The 15,433-nt window shown below is 40.8% G+C and overlaps 1 protein-coding gene across 1 annotated transcript; it reads right to left on the reverse strand.

The window, feature by feature from the left end:
- Window positions 1-593: 593 nt before the first annotated feature.
- On the reverse strand, window positions 594-5,580 carry CHRM2 (cholinergic receptor muscarinic 2). Its single transcript, XM_016222420.2, has one exon. The coding sequence runs from the start codon at window positions 5,543-5,545 to the stop codon at window positions 4,145-4,147; it is 1,401 nt and encodes a 466-aa protein (XP_016077906.1). The 5' UTR covers window positions 5,546-5,580; the 3' UTR covers window positions 594-4,144.
- Window positions 5,581-15,433: the final 9,853 nt, after the last annotated feature.

Raw genomic sequence — 15,433 nt, forward strand, 5'->3', positions numbered from 1 at the left:
TTTCATTACTTTATTTATAGAACATGTATATTAAGCATACAGCGTATTCCAGGAGGATACATTAAATATGCACACAGTTCATGCTGCGGCGTGCACCCTTTCAGGAGAAGCATATTGGAGAGGCATGGTATTGTATGTACATGCTGAAAATACACTTTGCACGAGTCATCCGGCTTTGGGTGCTTCCCTAATCTATTGGCAACACCAGTGCCGTGGTTGTTGAAAGGGATGTTAGCAAACTGGAGAAAAGGCAGCTATCAATGAACTAAGTGAGAGAAAATAAAAGTAGATTGCATCTCTACGTGGATGTTGTCATCAGTTTGAACTACCATCTCCCCCAATGTCAGATCTTCAGGATCAAAAAAGCAGTGAATGGGCAAAGAGCTAGAGTATGTGGGACGGACCTCCAGCTTCCACATCAGCACTGGAAAGCTCATCTCACGTGACTTATGATTTTTTTTTAGATTTTACTTCTTATTTTTAGTTTTTGAAATATTTTATTTTTGAGAGCAGTTTTAAGTTCACATCAAAATTGAGCAAAAGGTGCAGAGAGTTTCTGTATACTCTCTGCTCCCCACACAAGCACAGCCTCTCCCACTGTCAACATCCTACACCAAAGTGCTACGTTTGCTATAGTGGCTGAATCTACGCTGACACATTTTTTCACCCAACATCCACAGTTGACATTAGGGCTCCTTGTTGCTGTTGTACATTCTATGGGTTTGGACAAATGTAAAATGACTTATTATATATTGTCCTAACATTTGGGGTCTGCCATTAAATGAATGATGAACCGGTAAAAGGGTAATCATTTCTTTTTTCAAGAAATGACCTGGCTTTCTCACGTTTTTAATCTCCTCTTCCTGTAAGACCACTCTGTGATATTTACATTATTGCTATGAGAAGAACCTCTTGACAGATATTTACCTTTCCAGTGAAAACAAAGGAGGTGAATCATACTGTTTCTGAAAGAGGCTCTTGATGTTTTTGAAAGGACAAATGTCAGCTCCAATAGAAACTGGCCACATCAATGGCCAGCTACTGAAATCTCAATGGACTGGACTCGGTGGCAACCTAGTGGGACATTAAGATGTTGGAAGCAGTGTGCTATGTGCCTGGTCTGGTGATTCTGGGTATGGAGATGGGGCCTGTGTTCCCAGTCTATGAATTACAAATACACCAGACTCAATGGATGACAGTGTGTCTGATATATGATTGGTGAGCATTGCCTTTATCAAACAGGTGAGCAGTTTACATTGGTATATTAATAGTGATACAGGATTATTTTCCCACTTATACAAAGCAAGCTCTAGAATCCCTTGAAACAGACCAGGGTTTCTCAAGTTCTACACTATTGACATTTTGAGCCAGATAATTTTTAGCGGAGGAGGGGGCCATCCTGTGCATTCTAAGCTGTTTAGCAGCATCCCTGGCCTCTAGCCACTAGATGCCAATAGCTCTTCCCCCAATTGTGACAACCAAAAATGTCTCCATACATTGTTAAATGTCCCCTGGGGGGGCAAAATCATCCCTGGTGGACAGCCACTGAAATAGACAAATGCAGCAGTAGTTAATGCAAACCTTTGAACACAGTCTCAGAATCTTTCTAATCATCTATAATTTCAATATTCTTTCCATTTTTTGATCCCATTTGACAAAGCTTCCACGACGTGTCAGTCTACCTTCAATTCCTTTCCTTAATCCTTGATGGTTTCTCTTTCAATAACAGGTGGTGGCCATAGCGAAGGTCAGAAATAAAAGGAACCAAGGGAAGGATGCAATGACAATGTAGAGTAACAGGCCATTTGACTTAAAGTGAGTTGGATTGTTGTGTACAAGAGACCTGGCTCTGGAATCCTCAATCCTTGGATCCAAAGAGTTCATTCGACTAAAGCTGAATCTACATCATAATAGCACAAGCTAATAAGTGAAATATTCAGCCCGCCAATTGTTGTTTATAGGGAACCAAACACGTCATTGGCTTGATGTTCCTTCCCTCAGTTCATTGGTTGATTTGAAGAAATAAAATAAAATAAACATGGCTTTAAAATGTAAACGTTTGCATTGATGTAATTGTAGTGTAAAGGAATCTGTCTGAACTGATGCTGTGTGTTTACACATGGAAGATATAGGGGGGAAATGCCTGAAGTTATTCAAGCAGGAGGCTATTTTTATAAAGGGTGAGTTAGGTCCAAATACTGTTGGCAATTTGTTCTTTCCTGTTCTTTTTGTTGTTGTTGTTTACATTGTGCTTTTGTTTAATTCTCAAAATTGTTGAGATGCCATCAATGAGGCAAGTTACACAAAATAACTAATTAAAGTGCTAATGTCTAACACTGACAAATTCATCATGCACCTCACATAGATAATACTGGTCAAGATGAAGACCATAAACTTAAAAGGCAAAATATGAAATTTGAAAAGGCTTTTATAACTTTTATTTCTATTGATTGGGCCGTCTTTAGAAAATCTGATTGGAAGGCTACAGCAAATATAGTTAAGATAAACGAGGAATAAAAATAACTAGTTAAATATAAACAATATAATCATATATTTCTTTGGGGTCCCAAATAAAGTCTCTACATGGACAAGATTCTTTAGAGCCACTATTTGAGTATAACTTCCTGACATGACTTTTTTACGTGTAGGATTAGAGAAATAAGAGATGTGACCCAGGTACAGCCACCGACATTCTCCTGAATTCTGCTGGGCCCACCTGACCTCTGTTTAAGTTATCCACGACATGTCTGTCACAAAGATTGCTGCACGTCTATTGATAGAATATTAGTTAAAAATAATTTAGGGAGAATTGACAATTTAAGGAATATGGAATATGTGGTTTTAGTAAATGTTTTTGAATTAGGCATTTTTTTCCTCCATTAGATCATAGGATGGTTATAAACAGCCTCGTGTGACTATAAACTGAATATTGGCTCTCAGAGGCATTGAGGGGAAGGGCTTAGCCTCTTGGGACTGACCCAGAAGTCACCGGTGCCACGTGAGTACGTTAATCCTGTTGAGAATCCCAAATGAAAAAAACAGCATTGTCTTTCTGCTGACAAAGTCCAGGAGTTCATGTTTTCCAAGTTAGCGTTTCACACGTGGGTCAGGTAGATTCAGGTTGAAACAGAATGCCCTTTCAACCACCCACTTTCTTATTTCAAAATCTGTCTGACCTCAGTAAGCTTTCTCCAGCTGGCATGACCATTATTTAACTTGATTAAATAATCAAAACCTCAATTTAAAAAAATGACTTTGCTTCTCAAGCATGTTTATATATTAGGGAGGCTATTCTACTAAAATAAGAGACTAGTTTGGGAGAAAACCAGATTAGTGAAACCATTTCCCATAAAGTAGCATAACTACATTACATCGTTATAGGCTTTTATACCCCTGGAGAATGCAGAGGACACAGTGGTCAGGGGTGAAAGGCCCCTTTTCATGGCTGTCTCTGGTTGGATTTGGTGAAAGTCCTCCATAATATGCCCTCACTCAGTGTAGAAGAATACAAAAACAAATGCCATAGCGAGAAAAATAATGATGTGATCTAGTTGGGTTTTTTCTTTGCTTTCTTTTGATGGTAGGAAAGGGGAAAGGTAAAAAAATAAGGATTTATTACATTGCAGTTCTCCAAGTGAAACCATAACAGAAGAATATATGCTTAGCATTTTGGAGATCGTTTCTACACCCTCTTTGATTTCCTCTCTTTGCTTCCCCGTTGTATAATGTCTACTTTTTGTGTTTAAGTCTCCACGTTAACTTGTAATTGTGGCCTTTCATCCTTATATGAACACGTGGGAACAAAAAAATAAAAGGAGCAAGGTTATCCTTGTGCAGAGACTGATAAAATTGTAGATTCAGAAGCCCTTCTTTAGGAGACTGAGGAGTCGCAGAGCCTTCCTGAAATCCACAATTCCAACGTGTCGCCTTCATGGCCTCATGGCTCCTCCACTGGCAGGGGTCATAAGGTGCAAGTTTCTCCAACTGGAGCACGGGCACAACAGGAGTGTCACTGCCGGGCTCCTTAATTGCACATCCACAATAAGACTATAAAGTGCAATGGCAGAGATTTTGCAAACTAGCTCTGTTCCCCCTCTTCTTCCCAGGCTCCCCTTGACTACCTTCCTTCGTCCCGAAGACGTTTTTACCTTGTGGCGCCTATGTTCTTGTAGTGACACATGAGGAGGTGTTTAAAGGTCTTCTTGAAGGTGGCGTTGCAGAGGGCATAGCAGGCGGGGTTGATGGTGCTGTTGATGTAACAGAGCCAGTAGCCGATGGTCCACACGGTGTTGGGGATGCAGGGCGCGCAGAAGGTGTTAATAAGCACCATGACGTTGTAGGGGGCCCACGTGATGATGAAAGCCAACAGGATGGCCAAGATCGTCCTGGTCACTTTCTTTTCCCGGGAAGGGGGGGGCTTCTTCTTTGCAGGCTGCTTAGTCATCTTGACAATCTTGCGGGCCACAGTGTTCTGTTTTTCATCTCCATTCTGACCCGGGGGACCAACCAGCTCCACGGTGGTATTCGTCGGGGCGCATGAGTCACCTTTCTGGGCCTTGGTGACGATTTTGATGCAAGTCTGCTTGGAGCTCTCCTCTTTGGAATAGCCCAGGGAAGTAGACACTGTGTTTTCATCCTGGGTCACCTCGTCCTCTCTCATGTTGGAGGCGACGGCGCTGACGGAGGTGGAGTCATTGGAGCTTTCCTTGTCGTCGGCGGGGACACAGTTGTCAGTCACGGCATCCCGGGGGGCTTTGCCGTTCTGCATTTTGCTGTGCCCCAGGCCATCGTCGCTGCCCGGAGTGTTGTTGTTGTTGGGCTTCACGATCCGCCCTTGGACCAGGCTCGGGGACACCGGATCCTGGTTGGCCGCAGGCTCCTTTCTGTCCTTCTTGATCCTGCTCTTGCTGGCTCGGGATATGTGCCAGTAGAGCACGGTCATGATGATCACCGGCAAGTAGAAGGCGGCGATGGCCGTGCCGAAGGTGACAGCGGCGTTGGAAAAAAACTGGATGTAGCACTCGCCGTCCTTCACGGTCCTCACGCCCACAATGAACTGCCAGAAGAGGATGGCCGGAGCCCAGAGGATGAAGGACAGGACCCAGGCGGCCGCGATCATCATCCCGGCCATTTTCGTGGTCCGCCTGACAGGGTAGGTGAGCGGTTTGGTGACGCAGAAGTACCTGTCGAAGCTGATGATGAGCAGGTTCATCACCGAGGCGTTGCTGACCACATAGTCCAGGGCGAGCCACAGGTCGCACACCACGGGCCCCAAGGGCCAGTAGCCGATCACCGTGTAGAGCGTGTACAGGTTCATGGAGAAGACGCCGATGATGAGGTCGGCGCAGGCCAGGCTGAACAGAAAGTAATTGTTGACGGTCTGCAGGTGGCGGTTGACTTTAATGGACACCATGACCAGGATGTTCCCGATGATGGTCACCAAACTGAGGGACCCGGCCACGAGGACGATAAACACCACTTCAAATGTCTTATAGGGGCTGCTCAGAGCCAAGCCATCGCTGGAGGAGTTGGTCGAGTCATTCATGTTGCCTCCTCCGATCAGTAGCCGAGAAGCCAAAGAAACATTTAAACCTGCGGGGAAACAGAATAAAATTAACAAGCGTAATATAAACATTGCCTTAAAATGTACCAGAGTCCTTCCTTTTGAACCACATTTACCCAAACTCTCGCTTCCTTCACATACATGTTTATTGTACCTGCCTCAATTAAAAGGGTAATTCAAATGTTATCATATCTAGATAAGAATATCTGTTTATCTATCATCTATCTATCTATCTATCATCTATCTATCTATCTATCTATCTATCTATCTATCTATCTATCTATCTATCATCTATCTATCTATCTATCTATCTATCTATCTATCTATCTATCTATCATCTATCTATCTATCATCTATCTATCTATCTATCTATCTATCTATCTATCTATCATCTATCATCTATCTATCATCATCTATCTATCATCTATGTATCTATGTATCTGTCTATCTATCTGTCTATCTATCTGTCTATCATCTGTCTATCTATCTGTCTATCTATCTATCTGTCTATCTATCTACCTACCTACCTACCTACCTACCTACCTATATCTATCATCTATCTATCTACATCTATCATCAATCAAGTAGACCGTGCTTAATGTTGATGAATTGAACTAAATAAACCAAAATGATACATATAACTTTCCAAAGCATCACGGAGTTCCTGGGACTGATAAAAAAATAATATACCAATGGGAGCACAAAGTCATGGAAGAAAGCTTAAAACTTATAACACTGAGTTTTGACTTTTATAGTCAATAACTCCTTTACACCTGGTGGCTTTAAGTCTTTTTCATAGTACTAATAATGATAATAAAGATAATTTCATAACACTTTATTAGCCAACACATTTCACTCAATGAGTATTATTTTCTCTGACCTCTGTTTTACGCTTGTAGTCAGGGTCACATATTAGCATTCCCAATATTCCACATCTTGCAAAAGAAGTTATTTATCAAGTGTTTATTGATGCGATTGTATCAATTTTGTGAATGTTTTAGTTTTCAAATCACTGTTAGGTCTATTGATTTACTGTTATTTCTGTTGGCAATCAAGCTAGGATTTATATTTGTCCAGCAGCAGAAGAAACTGAAGCCCAGGAATGTTAAATAATTTATACACGTATCAAGTGAACGATAGAGATGAGACTATGAGCCTCAGTTTGTTCAACCATTCTTTCATTCATTTCGTCATGAGGCACTGTGATATATGCTGGGCATTCAGTGACTAAAACAAAGCCCCTGCCTGCGGGAGGCACAGGCACTGGTGGCAGTGATCGAGCGGTTAAGAAGCAGTTATCAAACCCAAGTGGGCTTTCTGCAGCCCAACCAAAGTCTGGTGACAACTGAGTGATCTTTCATAAGGGAAGAAGTATGTGGGAGACACAAGAAAGAAAAAAGTTCATCAAATGAGCTCTGACATAGTTCAGGAGACACAGCGTCTGAAAGAAAAGCTAGCCCAAGTTGACAAAATCGATGTAAGTTGTGAATATCAGAAAGTAAATATTGATGAGAAATTAGTATTTCAAACTTCAGAAATCTCTATTAATCCAGATTCCACTGATTACAAAAAAATGATATTAGATACAGGTGTGGCAGTAGCTTTCCCTTGGAATCCATGTAGAAAATAATTTGCTAATAAGCACCTTCGCAGCACAAACAGCACTTAAACAAAAGGTTTCTTCTGCTTAGGAAGCAAGTTACCCTCAAGCATTAAAAAACACACACACAACTTACTATCTTAGGAGTGGTTTGGCCTGAATATATAAGGCCCCCAAATATAGTAAGTACTGCTTAAGTATTTGAAATTTCTGCATAGAAAATATAAAAAATAAAAATTGGGAAACAATATTTGTAAGGCACATGATCGAAAGTGACCTAAAGGCCCCAGGTCAGACCTCCTGATTCAGAACCTGTAAGCCATACGAGGAAACCCTTCCAAAGCCTCTCTCCTCTTACCCCTTTTCAAATGTGGTCCATTCTGATTTGTCCCCCCTCGATACCACAGGCTGTCTGTTGGCTTGGGCCTCACACATCACATAAACATTCCCAGGCACCATCGACTCTCGGAAACCCTTTTGGTTGCTCTTGGCCTGGCTGTTGCTTTGTCCCACCTCTGCTCCCATTGCCTCCATCACACACCTGCTAACATTTTTTCTGTCCTGCTGTTCTTTGTCACTTATTTATTTGCATTAGTGTTATTTGAATGTCAAACGTGAAGCCAAGTTTTTCACAGTCCTCACACTATAACCAACAAACCTCATCCGTTTCTGCAAGGCCTCTCTCTTCCTTTTACTTTATCAATATATTCCTTTCTTTCCTTTTTAATTCTCCCATCTCATTGTCCCTTTCCCCCTCTAGAACTTGTTTTGGTTGCTTAGACTATTTTCTTTGGCTAGATATGCAACTCTGAAAAATAAAAGGTTTTTTCCCCCCTTATGACCTTAATTGACCAAACAATCCAGTGTTCTAGCTTTTATGGTTGTTTCTCTTTTCCACTCAATACCATGTTTCTTCGTTGGCCTATGTCAAGTGCGTTGCTTCTAACTCCATAGCGAGCAAATCATGGCAGTCTTTCCTTCCACGTTCCTCTAGTGATGGGCATGTAGATTGCCTCCAGCCTCTCGAAATGGTGCTGAAATGAAAATGTTCACACCGTGTCACAGGCTCGCCTATGAACTTCCCTGTCACATGTGCCCAGGAGTGAGGCCACCGGACCAAGGTGTGGGAATTAGCTTTCTTCTGCCTGCTGCCGCACTGTTCTGGATGGTGGCAGCAGGTCCTACCCTGAGCAGGTCAGCCTTGTTTCTCAATGACCTTCAAACAAGTGTTATGCATCTTCCTAATACTTGCCAGCCCGAGAGAAGTAAAGCGTAGATTTTGGTTTTAACTTCTATGCTTCTGATTATTAGAGAGGCCGAGCCCTTTTTTCATGTAGTTAGTAGCCTTTCAGGTTTCCATTCTTGGAGCTCCCCTGTTCATACCTTTGACTCATAGGACACTGGTTCATATATCCATCTATGTACAGTATTTTCTTTCTTCACTAGAAAATCAGTGAATTTTCACTTCTTAGTCTTTGTAGGTCTACCATCCAGCTCACTGCCTGAAATATAACTGATGTTCAAAAAAGTTGGTTGAGTCAACAAAGGATCAACAATTAATATTATTAATTCAACTCCTATTTACCTAATTAATGGAACCGTTTCAATAGCACTTTCCAGTAACAGCATTTTCTGTTGTTCTTACTCATACAATTGTTTATTTATTCATGGAATTTACTTAAACAAAGTGATTTCACTAATTCAACCAGTGTTCCGATGGCTCCTTGTTAGCTACGTAACCCTAAGATGAGAATTATGGCTTGCTTATAAGCTTGCTTTGGTTCTTCTTAGATTCACTCATGAACATTTTTTGGAATTGAATGATATGTATATGTATGTCACAGAATGTTAATTTTAATACACATTGATTGAAAAATACCGAGCATTTATTTTCTGAGTGTTCTGTTTGACACTTTATTTTTCACATTCATTTGAATAAAAGGCAGGACTATAGCTTAGTTATAAGAAGCTTTTTGGTGACTTCCTCTGAAGAAAATGTGTAGATATAACATTTATGTTAAAAAATAAAACTAGTTTGATCTCCTATTTTATAGATTAAGAAAGTGAAAGAGACAGTGATTTGTCCATGGTCATCTGGTCCTTGCCATCACTTGTGCTAATAACACTGACTGTTATTCTGAAACTTCACAAGGACATAGAGCAGCACGATTCTCACTCCGCTCCTTTTATATTATTTATTCATTGGTTTGTTTTCTGCCTTCCTCCTGTCCCTTTTTCTTGTTTACCATGAGCATGCATTACATTTTCAACTGAAAAAAAAAAATCACATCTAAAAGAAAACACAGTCTTAGGCCTCTCAAACTTATGTTAACTTGCTTAATGTTAACAGCTCTTTAAAATATTCAGAACAGGTCCTCTCACCCTTTTTTTCTGAAGAAGGAAGCTGAGGCTCTAGGAAGAGATTAAGCAAACTGTCCTTGGTTTCAAGGCTGGTGAGTAAACATCTGCGACTAAAACCAACATCTTTACTCTTCGGTAGGATGCTTTTTCTCTCCTTTCCCAGTCTGAGAATATAATTTTATCCAGTAATGTGTTAAACTGTTAGGCATCTGTATAATCATGAACTGGACCCAGATTCCTTTTGAGGGACATGGAATTCTTACCCTGGTAGAGCATAGTAAATGTTTAAAATGTTAACATACTTACTTGCTATCACATCCTCTAAATTTTTGGTTCTAATATTTGCTCGTTTCTATTAAGGCTATCTGTGAAATGGAAAACATTTCACTTAGAAGCAAGCACAGTGTCAGAGGGATGGCATTCCTGTCTCCCCACGTGACGCACAAGCTATGCAAGGACTGTTCCTCTTCTAGTAAAAAAAACTTTCCTTCTGTCAACCCCTTTTGGTCAGCCTCTTGCCACCTCTGCTGTTTACACTTCTGTAAACGTTTTTACTTCTGGTGTGGCATCATAGGGCCTTTTAAAACGAGATTTGTTACATCATTGATGAAATAGCATAGTCACCACAGACTAAACAACGAAGATGACCTTCAGAAGACTCAGCATCTTACTATGGCAAGTCTATCATAATCGGTTTGGTATTTTACAAAGCTAGTTTATGACCAAGTCCTGAAAGTGCTATGGAAACTTATGAAAAAAATTCCCTGCCCTTAGCTTTTCACTATTCAAGTTCCTATATGTAGCAGTGAAGAACGTATCCTGGCTTAATATTATCCTTGCAAAGTTACAGGTACTAATCACTAATCTTAATTATTAGCTGTGTGAGTCTGACCACCCCACTTAACTTCCACGAACCTTAATTTTCTCAAACAGGAATAATAAGAACTATTTTTCTCCTAGAGGTAGGGATCAAAGTGAGATGTCTCTGAACCATGATCTATAAATGTTTAGCATTAAATCAATGTTATTAATACTCACATTTGTTAAATGTCTGTAAGCTTATCACCTTTTTTCACAGTTAACAGAAAATTGTGTGTGTATATATGAAATAGATTCAGAATGTGGCGGTAGAGGCAATACTAAATTATGATTGCCAATGACATTATGTTATCAATAATATTGAATTGTGAATGGTAATAATATTGCTAATAATTAACATGTATTGAGTAGGATTACTCTTCACAGCAACCCCTGAGGTGACCTGTATTATTATATACTTTTTGTTATAAGCTTTGAACTAAAAATCAAAGAATTAAGTTATTTGAAACTCCAGATGCTGCTGGAAATGTTTCTGGTTTGTCGGAGGCACAGCCTCTCCTAGCAGCAAAAGTGACCTGCCCTGACCAAGGCCTTTGCCGCAACTTCAAGCTGGGCCCTTGGTTTAGGCAACACAGGACCTTTGTGTTGAGGCTAAAAGTGTGGCTCTGGGCAGCAGATATTCACAATAAGACACCGAGTTAGTAAGTAGTGCTCTGCGCATGAAAATATATGACGTTTAATGTAAACATTTTCCTAAAAGCAATCATCATAAAAATATGTCACTCTGTGTATTAATATATAACCTATCGTCATCGTTTTATGTTCAAGTATTCATATCAATGACCCAGAAGTTCTATACATTTACAGCAACATTGTTATGGAGTCACAGAGAGAATCCTAATTAAAATGAGTTTAAAATAAATTTGGATATTTATTTAGACACACAGTGAAAATGAAAATAAGTGGGCTTTTCTTCACACTCTGCCCAAGTCACACGGGATGCCTGAGATACAATAATCATTTCATAGGGGCACCTACAATGTGATAGGCTAATAAAAAATTATCGATACATGAATAACCCAAGTGCTAGAAATTTTTAGCACATGAATTTATTGAATTCTCCCAGTAACCCTGAAAAGAAGTATCTTTTTCTGTTTTATAGATGGCACTGATCAAAGAGCTGGGAAGTACCAGGGACTATCTGATTCCTAGGGCCCAGGTCTTTCCACTATACCAAAATAAGACCCAAGTTAGCTTTTTAAACGGTATATATAAGAGCTAAATAGCACACTCAGTCCTGAGATAATTAAAAGTTTACTTCAACACTATACTAGACCATGACGCAAAACCTGATTTTTTTTAAGTGTTTTGGAGAACAAGAAAAGCCAGGACTAAAGGAACCCACGATTGATAACAACTGGAACCCAGAGAGAGAAGATATGTAATTGTATAACAAAACTTCAGAACAAGAAATCGAGAGGAATTCCCCTGAGGTTGAATTTATAATTGCTTACGTTTATTTAACTTCCGTTTTTAAAATGTAATCTCGGTGTCTATACTTTTTAGGGCGCTCTGATTTCTGCTGCTACTTGAACACATTACCAAAAGGGGCAGGGTGTTCTGGGCGTTGTCTCTTTCAGACATTGATCCCTAAGAAGCAACCGAATTGTTGAGCGCACACTAGGGATCAAAATGATCAGCCTCGCCACTTGTTGCCTGAAATTCCAACTGAGAAAATAAGACCCAAGTTAGCTTTTTAAACTGTATATATATGGGCTAAATCGCACACTCAGTCCTGAGATAATTAAAAGTTTACTTCAACACTGTTATGCCTAGATATCTAGTACAAAATACAATTATCAGAGAAAACATGGGTGAAGGATGATACCGTAAAATATCAGACTGTCACTGGAAATGAGACTCTCCTTTCTGAGGAACTAGCAGCTTGCTAGTCTGGGAGTCTTACCCCCATCTCTTCTCTGCCTCAGGAGTGAGAGGTGGCAATTTTACATGGTATTATCACCAATCAGTGGACAGCAAATGAAGCTTATTTATTTTTAATTTTATATAATGGAAGAGATGACCACTGAGGTGTATGGTCTATATTCTGTTTTAGAGCTCCAAACATTCAATTAATCCCATGAGTTTATAAATGGCTTTGGTGCTGGTATTTAATGGGCTTTGAGATTGTTCTTGCATCAATGATCGGCCACTCCTGCCATCAGTGATGCTGGAGAGAAAAAGAAAGAAAGAAGAGACTTGGGGAGAGGCATTTTAAGGAGGCCTTGGGGAGCCAAGTCCCCTTCTCTGAAGAAAGGCTTCAGCACCCAGTTTTGATTCTGATGCAGGAGATGAAACACAGTTTGCGTATGTTGTGATGACCCACACGAGTGCCTTTCAATTGTACTTACAAATAAGAGAGAGCTGTGGCCTGGGGCCCAGAAGGCCATGCAGCTTTGCAAGCTGACTTTAGTGATATTCCGCTCTGATACTTTGACAACATCAAGCAGAAAGGGAGTAAATTTCCACTTAAAAAAAGAATCAGGTTTGCCTTTGAGCCAAGCAACACGTTCTGAGAGCCACTGTGCGTATCGAGAGCTTTGTCATGAGCCCCTGAATCTCACTCCGAGAGCAGCTGGGGTGGGTGGGGGTGGCCGCAGGGAGCAGTAGAGATGCTGCTAGGAAATCAGGGCCTTTTCTGTTACTTTCTTCATTCTAAAGCATCCCTTTGAACTTCTGTCATGATCAGATCTTTCTATGCCTTCAAGGGCTGTGGGAGATGGATGTGCAGGAAGAATGAATGACCAAATAAAAATAGAGCACATTCCTGTCCAGGGGGAGCTTATAATCTAGGGGAGACACAGGTTGCTGATGAAATTCCCGGATACCCAAAACAACTCTGGAGCAACAGGACAAGTGCCAAGGATAAGATCCCCATGGAGCAAGGCTAGTCAGATATGGGTGAAGTAAATATAGACAGCTTCCTAAATATATCTGTTTCTCTTCTCTTTCCCTTTCTCCTTCCTCTGGACATTGTGTGTGACATATCTGTGTGTGCGTATAATTTTTTTACTCTGCTTCCAAGGTTCTGTGTTATAGTGTGTGCCCAGGAGAGTGCCTATTCCGGTGGTGGGCATCTACTCTAGTGCATGGAGCCCGACAACCTGTAGGTTCAGAAACACAGAATGAGACTTAGCCGTTGACTCACCTCCACTAAGTTTTTAATTATATCTGAAAAGATGTGGGGAAAGCATTCTGGAAAAGATTGGTGATCATTCTCATTTAGGAAACTGCAGCACAACCACAGGCTTCACCAGATATGCATTATGTAAAGCATTTGAGAAAAGAAAGTCACACCAGAAACATATCGCATTTACCAAGCTGTTCCTGTAGGGTTCATGCACTTAGGGTTCATGTAAGTTGCAATTTTTGTAAAAAAGAAAAAATGTAAAAGCAAGTGGAAAATAAGAGTGAAAGCAGCTGAAACAGCAATTTGGTAGTTAACACAAACAAGAAAATTTATGCATTTTTTCCAGTGTGAAAACCTTGACGGATCTCCAAGCCCTTATCACGACGTAAACATTTCACAGCATTGGCTGCCTGTCAAACTTAAGACTATTCTTTGTGACACTGAACAAACTTCCATTCCACATATGCCAGAATATCTCCTCCTTTCTTCAAAACACATCCTGAACACCACTTAGTCTAGAAAAAATTCATGACCAAGAGGGACAGAGACCCAAACATGATTTAACTGGTAGCCTTGCCCCTGTCTCCGTGTCCGTGGCACACTCTGGTTACTTTTCCACACACTACATCTCCTGCCCCAAGGGAAAAGAGGTCTGGACAACTCTAAGCAGCACCATCTGGAAGAAACCATTGTTCTGGTGTTTAAAAATGAAATTCATTCGAGTGAGACTACAGGACCCTTCCTTTTCTGTATCAGGAACCCGACAGAACCCCAATACCGGTGAGGTGCATGGTCTAGTCAATGGTGCTGGCTCGCTAGGGCCCTCCGACCACAGGAGCCAAAGCAGAGCAGGCCCTCTGCCCACAGCCGGCTCCGTCTCACACAGAGGAGGCAGGAGGGGGGCTGGAAGCCACCCCCGGAGCCGCTGAGACGTGCCTGTGACTTGGCAGCTGTATTTGGGTCGATGTCTGTGTCTTTCTTACCGTCTCGAGAAGTTGGAAATTTGTATAGTCGGCTTTTTAAATTTTGTTTTGTTTCTTCCTCAAGTCGGCTGCTGGTTTAATAACTCTAAATTAGTTAATTCATTGCTTTGAATTAAACATGTGAATCAAATTGGCAGAGGGACTGAGGCTTGTTATGTCTCTGATAGAAAATTCTAGAATAAAAGCTGTTGTTCTAGAGAAGCTGAGCAGCTCCAAACAAAAAGCTTCCCCTTAGGGAGCTTTTGCAACGGTGCACGTGCTGAGACAGGCCACAAGGCCGCAGGGAACTCTGGATGAGAGCAATGAAAATCTTTTTAGGCCCCGAGATAAGCTAAAAGGAATAAATTAATCTTTTTCCTCTGAAGCTAGACTGGGATAGTTCAGAATTACGGGAACAGAAGTTGTGAAAAAGATTAGGAGGTGCCCATAGAAGTGAAATTCCTTCTTCAGAGTAGAAAGAAAACACAAAGTTAGATCAGGACACTGAATTGTACTTAAGAATTTATATTTACTCTAAACAAGTCTTCACTTAAAGTCACATGGCTTATGGAGAAAAAGGAAAAATTAATACACTTATTGCTCTTTTCATAAGAATACACATATGAAAAGTAAAGGCAAGTGGATTGTGTTTTATAGACATAATATTCTTGGTTATCACTTATTTATTCATCTTTAATTTTTATTGTTGAGAGTATTGCAGATGTCCCCCATTTCCCCCGCTTTGCCCCCCTCACCCAGCTCCTGCCCCATTGGTTATGACTTCTTAAAACAAATGCACCCGTAAGTATAAGCTTGCCAGACACCCCCATTTTTCTGGTAACAATTCCTAGAACGTAGGCGCAGAGTCCCAAGAAAGGAACTCACCTCCGCGAGGCTAAATCTTGGGTCCTTTGACTTTTCAATGACAGAAATGACAC

The sequence above is a fragment of the Miniopterus natalensis genome, chromosome 10 (assembly GCF_054644295.1).
Source record: "Miniopterus natalensis isolate mMinNat1 chromosome 10, mMinNat1.hap1, whole genome shotgun sequence".
NCBI classification, from domain to species: Eukaryota; Metazoa; Chordata; class Mammalia; order Chiroptera; family Miniopteridae; genus Miniopterus; species Miniopterus natalensis.

Bases quoted from the DNA above. Each gene is read 5' to 3' on its own strand.
- CHRM2 (XM_016222420.2), bottom strand. From the start codon at position 5,545: ATGAATGACTCGACCAACTCCTCCAGCGATGGCTTGGCTCTGAGCAGC.